Source organism: Protopterus annectens, chromosome 7.part1 (assembly GCF_019279795.1).
Source record: "Protopterus annectens isolate FY-2018-M chromosome 7.part1, PAN1.0, whole genome shotgun sequence".
NCBI classification, from domain to species: domain Eukaryota; kingdom Metazoa; phylum Chordata; order Ceratodontiformes; family Protopteridae; genus Protopterus; species Protopterus annectens.
The window spans coordinates 346,106,100-346,116,967 of NC_056740.1; the positions used below are offsets into that span (position 1 = coordinate 346,106,100).

Below are 10,868 nucleotides of genomic sequence, written 5' to 3' on the forward strand. Positions count from 1 at the left end.
TTGTGGAGCCAGGAATAGTTTAAGCGACGCTGCTCTGTGTGCAAGACCGCGCTAAAAGAGGGTTGCAGGGTTTTAAGAGATAGAGATCAAGGAGTTTAGAATTGACCCAAAATAGCCAATAAAACTACAGCTTCTAGGCAGTAACCACTCCTACAGGGACAGGCAGGCCTCCTTTCATATGGGATTCCATTGTATGATACTCAAAGGCTGAACAAGGAGAAAATAACAGCCATTTGCCTATTAGGGGCCAGAATCTGCAAAGTTATGCATGCATTCAAGTCAATGCACTGCAGGTACCAGTATGATACAGTCCTAGTGCATGTATCTGTAAATCACCAGAGATGTACCTCCCTAGGCTATATGAAGATAGACATTATACAGCTCTTGGTCTAGGTGTTACAGGCTGGTATGTGCCTAGCACTGAGCAGCATTCTACCTTCACCAGGGATGATGCCACAATATGAACAGAATGTAATTAACTTTAATAAATGGCTTAGTTTACGGTGTCATTCTAAAATGGTAAAATATATGTCAGGATGGGAGGACATGGTTAACAAACCAAACTGCTTTGCCACGGATGGTCTGCACCTGTCCCCATCTAGACTTTCAAATATTGGCTAAAGCATTGCCTCTCCCATACAGCCTTTTTTATGCAATTACTAAATTGTCAAACCTTCCAACACAGCAAAATCTACCCAAGGAAATCTAAAAGTGTTAGTGCTCATTTCTCCCTCAAACTCTCCTCACCTTGCAGAACGTGGACATTTTTGCTGTTTAAAGCCATAGACAGTACCATGGCAGTGCAAGGCTTCAGTGCCTTCCACAAATTTAGACCAGCAATCGCATAAACAGGGACTAAAGGTGGAGGTGTCTCAGTCTACATCAATAGCAAGCATACCTCTAAGTTGCTTAAACATGATCATCCACTGGAGTTCCTCTACATCCAGATCACCATAGACAAAGTCCCATAACATATCCTAGCAAGCTATAGGTCACCTCTTTGTCCCATGGAACCAGCAACTTATATTCAGACCTACTGAGACACTCCCCAATCTAATACCATACTCACTGGGGACTTAAATTATGATAGGATCATAGGGAAGTTGCTAGGCTATTGGACCTGAGGCCCTTATAAGCCTAGCCAAGAGTTTAGCCCATGTTTAGAGAAGTTAGCACCCAAAGCTACTGTCCATCAGGAACACAGGTGGAATCCCATGGGTTTAGTTTCTGTTTCCCATCCAGTTATCCAGGTTGTGCTTAAAAAGGGACAATGAGGTACACTGCTTGACATGGAGAGGGAGTCTATTCCACAGATGGTGGAGTCTCTGGGACAAAAATCTTTCCCATCAAGTTCTATTGATTTCACAGACCAGGTTGAGGTAACACATATGGGTTACTCGAGTGGAGCTTGACTTGCGGATATGCAGCAGTCCCATCAAGGCGGGGTCTGAGATTGCTTTGTATGCCAACAGAGATCACCCCTGAGGAGTCTGTATGAAACTGAGTAGAGGGACAGGGGTTTTAGCCTATCTGTGTAGGGTAGATGTTTGAGGCCCTGGATTCTCCTGGTGAGAAACTTCTGTGGTCTTTCCAGCTGCTGCATGTACTTTGTGAGGTACATGCCAAAGGGGCATTGTACTTAATAATTGACCTTATAAGGAAAGAATACAAGGATGTTATGACCTCTTTGTCCCTGGATGAGATACCTTATTTATGAGGTAGGCCATTTCCATACGATGAAAGCAACATGGTGGTCAAAAGCCAGGTTGCTATCAATCTGGCTGACCAAATCCCTCACTACTGATTGCGTGCTTGGGGCAATGTTATTAATGCAATAATGTGTGTGAACATCACTCTCCCCAAAGGGGATGATGATGCATTTTTTTGCATTCAGCATGAGGCTATGTTTCTGGCACCAATCATTTGTTTGTGTGAAACCCTCTTGGAGGACATCCACATCACTTGGGGAACTGATGACCACACCCAGCTTGCAGTCATCTGTAAACTTGGTCAGGTATAGCCCACTGGTTTTGGCCTGCACCTCAGAGAAGTATATCCCAAATAACAGAGGCCCCAAGACCGATCCCTGGTGTACGCCGCTCATTACGGGTCTACTGCTTGAGGTGGTTTCCCCTATTTTGATTAGGTGGGTTCTATCAGTGAGTCAGTTTGCTACCCATCTGGTAACATATGGATTGATGCCTAATTGAGAGAGTTTATCTATTATGCCCGAGTGGGGAATAGTGTAGAAGGCTTTGGCCAGATCAAGGTAGGCAGTGTGCACAGTCTTCCCCTCATCCATGACTTTGGTGACTGTCTCAAAGAACTTGATCAGATTTAACAGACATGACCTCCCCTTGACAAAGCCAAACTCTGTGGGTTTGAGTCTTTGGAAGTTGCCAATGTCCATGAAAATCCATTCCATGGCCTTGCAGATCAGACTAGTTAGGCTGATGGGTCTATAATTTCCCAGATAGGTGGATGCTCCATCTTTGTGTAAAGAGATGACAATGGCTGTCCTCCACTCAGCTTGGACAAAGGCAATACTCAGGCTTTGGTTGAATAGGGTGCCTAATGGTGCTGCAAATTCATGCCTGAGTTCATGTAGAATGCAGCCTGGGATGTTATCGGGTCCCATGGAGGCTGTATTTTTTGCCTTTGAGAGGGCAGTGATGACATGTTTCCTAGAGATAAGGGGTGAGGGCAGGTACTGGGGATGTCCTGATTTATTGATGGGGGGACAGAGGGGTGAAGTTTTCACTGAATCTGTCAGCCAGTAGATTGGCTATATCTACAGCATTTGTGTATATGATGTCCTTGACCACCAGTTCTGAACAGATTGGGGTGCTTCCTTTGAGATTGTGGACATTTGTCAAGAAGGCCTTATGATTGTCTCTAGTAGATGTGGCCAATTTGGACTCAAAGTTGGCTTTAGAGTATTTCACTAGTGCTTTTATTTGCTTGTTCAGGCTAAGGAAAGATTTCTTCCAATTGGGCACCTGGTCCTTCTTGGTCCTGGACAGCAATTTTTTTCCTTTTGTTATATAGTTTATTTATTGCAGATGCCCACCAGACAGGTTTACTCTTCCTCGTGGAGGATGATTTTGTCCTGTCAGGTATTCCTGATTCCATGGATCTATATAAATGCTCATATAGTACTTTGGTGTAGATTTGGACATTGGTGCCAGTTCCTACCAAGGGGAAGGGGGCTGTGAAGCTGTTTATACTATCCCTCAGGAGGTTGTAATCAGCTTTGGAGAAGTTTTTTTTGTTTGACCTTGGGGGGGAGGGGTCAGGGGAGATGGTGACTTTGAAAGTGACTGCTTTATGGTCAGATCTTACCAGGGAGGATGATACTATAGGAGTGCTGCAATGGTTCCTCATGTTGTTTAATACAAAGTCCAAGATATTATCACCTCTTGTGAGGAGATATCGACTAGCTGTTCCAAAGCATTTGCACTGATAAAAATTGAGGAATCTCGATTATCTGTCTATAAACTGGGAATCCTACACAACCCCAAATAGGCAAATGCAGAAATTCCTAGACTTTGTAAACAGAAAAACACACTGGACCAGTTAGTGCATACGCCTATTAGAGGTACAATATATTGGACCTGGTACTCACAAATATGGGAGAACACTGCATACCCCCAACTAGCATCAGTTCAGTGTCCTCCCTGGTAAGGTCTGACCACAAAGCAGTTTCTTTTGAAATAAGAATCAGTTCTGTAACCCAGGCAAACCCTGTAACACTTAGAAACTATTCATAGGTAAACTACATTTATTAAGTGATAACATCAACATTTCAAACCCTTCAAACCCAGATAACACAGCAGCTTATTTGGAAGTATTCACATAACCTCTGTACAGCTATGTCAATGGCTGTATAGAGGCTGCGGTGCCAACCAGAAGCAAGTCCTAAACTAACTCAAAAATCAAACCACCCTGGTGGAGTTCAAATTCAAATGTTATACAACAAAAAGAAAAAGTGAAAATTAGGAAGTGTAACACCAAAAAAGATAAACACTCGCTCATCAAACCAAATAGACAACTAAGCGGACTAATTAAATCCAACAAAGCAAATTTTGAGGTAAAGATAGCGTCTCAGGCCAAGGACAATCATAAGACCTTCTTTACCCATGCCCAAAGCCTCAAAGGCAGCAACACACAGAACTGGGAGACATGGCAAGTCATCTGGCTGACAAATTCATCTCCATCTTTACTCCTCTCTCACCCCTAGCTGCTCCCCAGGAAATATTAATAGCACCCCTCCAACTATCAGTTGAGAACAGGTCTTAGATGTACTCTCCAAGGCCAAAAGCACAGCTTTGATTGGCTCTGATAATATCCTAGAATGTCTCCTAAAGAGCCTGAAATATGAACTATCAGGGCACTGGAGTCACTATTCAGCCATAGCCTTCTCACAGGCTTCATGCCACATGAATGGAAGACTGCAATTGTAATTCCTCTGCACAAGGACAGACCATCAATAAATCCTGAGAACTAGAGAATCATTAGTCTGAAAAGTCTCATATGCAAAGCCATGGAAAGAATCATCATGGAAATTATTAACAATGACATAGGAAACCTTTAGACACTGGACCCAACCCAGATTGGCTTCATCAAAGGTAGATCATGTATATTGAACCTGGTGAGCTTCTTTGAGATGGTCACCAAGGCAATGAATGAGGGCAAAATGGTGTATACTTCCTACTTTGACACAGCTAAGGCACTTGATACAATACCTCCCTTAGACATGGTAAACAAGCTTATGAAATTAAACATAAATTCCTATGTAACTCACTAGATAGCCAGCTGGCTCACAGACAGGACCTAGGAAGTTAGGATTGGAAATACCATCCCCACAAAGAGGATAGTCACCAATGGTGTTCCCCAGGGCTCTGTACTGGGTCTGCTCCTCTTTGGCATCTATGTTTTGGAAGTCAAGGCCAATGTCAATGGCCTTTGGCTTACCAAGTTTGCAGATGGTTCAGGCTAGGAGCAATCACAGAACCCCACCCCCCAGATACTGACATCTTACAGGAAGGTCTACCACAGACAAATGACTGGTGCCAAAGCCATGACTTAAAACTCAGTGACAGGAAATACACAAATAGTACCGTTTGGGAAGTTGGCTAACCAGGGAAAACTACCTCATTGATAAAACACCCTTAAAAGTAGACACAGTTGTCAGAGATTTGGGGACTGATTTAGATAGTAACCTGGCTTTTGACCAACACGTGTCTAAGGTAGTAAGAAAATACTTCTATGCTACTCAATTTATAAGTAAGGGCATGGCATCTAGGTCGAGGGAACTAATTGTGCCAGTGTATTCAGCCTTCATCAGACCCATCATTGAGTTTAGCTCCCCCTTTTCTATGTACCTGACCAAGCACATGCATGCAATAACTGGAACATCTGCAGACGTTTATCACAAAAAGAATACAGGACATGGACACATTGCCCTATGAAGATAGTCTCAAAGCCCAAGCTATTTAATCTATATTGGGCAGTGCAGTGGTGCAGCGGTTAACGTTGTCGCCTCACAACAAGAGGTTCTCTGGTTCGATTCTCGGCTGGGTGCCTTCTGTGTAGAGTTTGCATGTTCTCCCTGCGTTCGCGTGGGTTTCCTCCAGGTGCTGTAGTTTCCTCCCACAATCTAAAGACATGCATCTGGAGCATTTCTCCCCGGGCCTCCACTGAAAATAGGCTCTGTCCTAGTTGGACTTTCCTGATCAACAAAATGATAAATAAAAATAAATAAAATATACTCTGTTTCCTACATACTGCTAAGAGGCAATTAATTCCTTGCATCCAAGGCATCCTTAAACCCTGCTCTGATGGATTTTTTGCATATCTGCAAAACAAACAGCACCAGAAATACTAGATCTAAGGATTTAAACTTTGCTTGCAACATAAATATAACATGTTGGAGGGACAGATATACATCTCAGAGAATCCCCATTATCTGGAATAGGCTTCCCATCCATGTGAAACAGTGCCCTTCCCTTATCCTATTAAAGCACAGCCTGGACCAGTGAATGGAAAATCAGAAATTCATCCTTGGTCTGACATCTACATCAGTGAATGACAGAGGCAGCTGTTAAATCATGCCCTAATTAACATACAATCCCTAAAATAATCTCCAAGACACAGTGACTAGTGGGATACATTTGGGTTGCATGTCTGGGCTTATAAAGACCCCAGTGTTCGCTAGCTTAGTGTGCAACTATGAACCGAAGAATAATTGGTTAAATATGAGACACTGATCTGAAGCCCCATCTGCCTGAGCTGGTGGTAGCTCAGTTGGATATAAAAGATCCCATGACACTTACTGAAAAGAGCAGAGCAAGTTCCCAGGTTTACTGGACAAATTTCCCCTAGTCAGTATGAATACAACCTCAGGCCTCCCTTGAAAAGAAACCATTGGCCTAGCGGAACTAACCCAGTCAACAAACTGTGAAATAAAATAAATAAAAAAAATAGCTGATGTCATAACAGGGGGATCTAGTATGTGTCAATATGGAATGAGATGCTTGAAGTCCAGCTTGCTCTGCTAAAGATGGGTTGTGCCTCTCTTTCCAAGGCTTCTGCATACTGGCTAAAGCTTTTACTGCCCTCTAGTACCTTTTTAGGGGCAACCCAGTTGATAATTACCATATCATTCTTGAAATCAGATCAGATTAAGGTTGTTCTTTTCAGTGCCAGACAGCTAAACAATAAATTGCCTGTTCTTGAGGTGCTCCTGCAGTTGGAAAATATCCATGTCTGTGTAGTTAATGAAACTTGGTTTAAATGTAAAAAGAGCATTCTTTCTATACCAGGCTTTGTCCTTTCCATGCCTTCAGACCCAATTTCAACTGTGGTAGAGTCTCCAGTTTTGTCATGGAACATATTACTTCCCAGCAGATCCCCATGGACCCACAAACAGAACTCACTGAACTACAGATCACCTGAGCTAGGATTAATTATCAATTAATAGATTGTTTTAGAAAACCTTCTTTGTCTTCTTTTGACAGCAAAAGATCCCTTCCTTGGTGTTCTAAAAGATGTCTTTTCCCTATTAGCAAAAATTCTATTATTTTGGGGGACTTTTACTTCACTGCAATAAACTGTGACACCTATACCTTCACTGTATGATCCTCCCAAAAATTCATACATGTAATAAATAAAAAAACTCCCTTGAGCAGTTTGTAAACAAACCTAATTACAAAATACCTTCTCCATAGGACCTGACAATATACCTGACTTTTAAATTAATAGTGTTAAATATGCCCTTACAGACAATCTCCTAAAGATGTTTAACCCAGGTTTAGCTACTGGTTTTGACCCTGATGAATGGCGCACACTAGTGGTGATGCCTATCCATAATGGTGGCCTAACAACTGATACAGACCCATCAGCCTTACAAACCTTATCTGCAAAGCCATGGGATGTATTATAACTGGCATCATAAACTGCAATATTAAGAATCTTATTAAACTTGACTTCCAATGGCTTTTGTGAAGGGTACAGCTTGTCTACAGAATTTGATAAGCTTCTTTAAAGGGTTATGGAGTCTGTAGATGATGGCCACACAGTACACACAGCATATCTTGATCTGCTCAAGGACTTTGACACCATGTTCCATGCTGGCATTGTACAAAAGCTATAGGATTACAAAATGACCCATATGTGATCAGATGGACAGCAAACTGGCTGAAAGACAGAGCTCATACAGTGCAAGTTACGGGTGCCTCATCAGAAAGTACTGAAAGTGACCTGCAGTGTCTCTCAGGGCTCAGTGCTGGGACCTCTGTGTTTTTTGGCATTTACTTCTCAGATCTCCAATTAAAGAGCCAAGAACTATGTCTAACAAAGTTTGCAGATGACTGCAAATTGAGGATTGTTGTTAAGTCATACACAACTCCTCCAAAACAAACTCTCCCAAGTAAACTCTTGATATACTAAACATGAGCTCAAACTAAATGCTGAAAACAGTATTATCATCACTTTTGGAAGACAGCGTCTCCACTCATTATGCTATATAGGCAGCATACCACTACAAAATGAATAACGTAGTCAGGGATCAAGGAACATGCGTTGATAACACCTTCTCTTTTGACAATCATGTTACAATGGTGGTTAAGACATCCTGTTGTTTAGCACAACTAACTGCCAAAGGAATCGATGTCTAAAGAGGCAGTCACTCCCAGCAGTGATCAGACCAAATGGAACTAAACATATCAAACAATTAAACCCCAGAGGTTCCTAACCAAAATGATCACAGGCCTAAAGTCCCTGCAAGAAGTCAGAATCTCTTTCCCTTTATTCATGTTCTATAGCCTTTTAAGAGGAGATCTCTGTCTCACTTACCACACCACTGTCCTGGACCTCCAATGGCTCTATCAATAGAACCAGAGACCTAAATCTTTACTAACAGGTAAATAAAACATTCAGATGTACAGGTTTATAACACAGCATCTCCTGAGCTCTAGAAGACATTTCCCCTGCATGTCAAACAGTGTGACTTACTGTCTTCCTTTAAATATAACTAATATAAATATATAGATATCCACAAATTTACTCGGGAATTGACTGATATGGACCTCCTAGACAAAGGAGATGCGGCCTGAGAAAAGACACTGACAGGGCATAAATGGTCATGAGACTCAGTGGTCTTGGGATATCTATGAATCTAAAATCTATGAACCCTTACATACTGGAGAATCAGTCCCTTCTGAGTGGAAACCTGTGACTCTGGTTCTGTAACATCCAGGACTAACACATGTCACTATTAACAAAGACACCTGTTTGAGTTTATACTTTGTAGACACATTCATCAGTAAAGGCTCTTCAGGCACTATAACAACTGATTTTGAATCCCTGTCAAATGGCAAAAAGAACTGAAAATGTAACAAAAGGCAGTATATAATGACCCATGCACTTACTTATCCCAGTGGATTCCAATGCAAGACTCTCACTGGTACTTCAAAGACTTTTGCATTTCCTGTCTGGGAACTAATGCCAGAACAGGCAGGCATAACACAAATGTTCACACCTCTCAATTGTCTAGATTTTCAAAGAATGTCTACATTTTATCCTGATATGTTTTGGTCTGTTCTTCAAAATGTATGGTTTTCTGGTCAATTTCTGGCAAATCACTGATGACTGAAGCAACTAAATAATGACATACGTTTGAGATTCAGAATTTATACCCTTCAGAAAATGCATGATAACACAAAACCTAGTACTCTGGAAAGTTTCTAGGTTTATAAGAACAATAATTAAAATCTGTCCCTAATTTTGGGCCCTTGTCTCTCCATTATGTTTAGCTTTGTCCACATTACTTGCACTTAGCGGTTGACAGGAATGCAGATGTTATAATTTACTCTTACAGTGACCCCCCCCCTCCCCTGAAGAAGATATACCTTTATCAATATCTTCACTTGAAGTCACAAATTGTGTCAGGCACTTGTTACATTCCGGATACTGCTATCAAATAATATACATACCTAAACATCTCTTCATGCTTTTCTCAAAGTCAGCTCGTATCTCCTGTAAGAGATCATGTAGAAGCACGTCTCTGCCTTTGCCTTCCCTCAGTTTTTCTGGTACTAGGGTCAACATGGAATCCAACCACTCTTGTTGTATAGGAACTACTGGAGTACTTTCTACACATCCCTTCATATATAGGTAGTTTATCTAAAAAGACAAAACAAGCACTGAAGAGTTTCTAAGCATCTAATCAGAAATCTCATACAATGATTTCCACATATTGATTAGTTTTAAATCGTAGCCGGAAAAAGCTTAGCCATAACTGATGTACAGATCACAGTATTTAAACTTAGTAGAAATTTATTACTGCACAATTTATTCCACCATATACAACTGAACTTCACTTCCAAAAAAAAAAATCATAACTATATTAGCTAAAAGCATCTGAAATCATTACAATTCCAGGTTACATAAAATGGTTGTGTGTGTTTCAATTATATTTTTAAAGGATGATTCCTCTATCTCAGCTTCATTTTCATACTTTAGAATATCTGCAATCCTTCTTAATACCCAAATTATCCTGGTGATTGTTTTATTCTTTGCATCTCAAAATCAAACTAAAGTGTTTGAAGCAAAGCACTACACCATGACTTTGCCACAATGTTATAGCACATAAAATGAAAGAAATTCATTCATTAAGGGTAGAGAAAATCCAGAGAGCAAAAAAGCAGCACTTCATATATGACAATAGTTACTAGGTACAGAATGCCATTATGTAATTGTTTGTCTTTCGGCTTTTCCTGGTTAGGGGTCGCCACAGCGGAACTCCAGTCCGCTAATGATTGCAGTAGATTTTCATGAACGCCGAGGTGCCAGCTTGACGTCCAACCTTCAATGAAGGCATGCCCATTTACGCATGTCTTTCGAACACCACCCAACTGCGGGGAGGACATGCAGACTCCACACAGAAGGCACTCCCCGCACTCGAGCCGAGAATCGAACGAGAGAACCTCTTGTCATTATGGAATAGATAGCAAAATTCAATAAATATACTAGCAGTGATGCAGACTAAAACATAGCAGAGTAATAACTAACTGAAAATTAGCAAAACAAAAATCATATTAAACTAATGTATGATGAAGAAAAGTTGTATTTCTGTTTAGACAGCCTCAGAACCACTCTGAAAAAGATAAGAACTAACTAGGTAATTTTAAATATCAGAGATCATAAACACTGCTGTGAATTTACTGCTTATTTAAAAGAATCTTGCAGAAAGTATTGATTTTTCAAGCTGTTTTGGTGTACGTAATTTATTACAGTATATGGCAAGCATTAGTGCATTGGTTTCTTAGCTGCATCATTAGTACATGAACCTAAACTGTGAAAATACT

General features: G+C 41.0%; 1 protein-coding gene across 1 annotated transcript in view; it reads right to left on the bottom strand.

The window, feature by feature from the left end:
- The window catches only part of DNAH12 (dynein axonemal heavy chain 12), a 4,520,724-nt gene extending 4,510,227 nt beyond the window's left edge, over window positions 1-10,497 (bottom strand). The window contains exons 1-2 of the mRNA XM_044078497.1: window positions 10,480-10,497; window positions 9,495-9,684 (exon numbers count right to left, since the gene is read on the bottom strand). Coding sequence (XP_043934432.1) covers window positions 9,495-9,684; window positions 10,480-10,497 — 208 coding nt within the window. The remainder of the gene's footprint in view (window positions 1-9,494; window positions 9,685-10,479) is intronic.
- Between the last annotated feature and the right edge of the window lie 371 nt (window positions 10,498-10,868).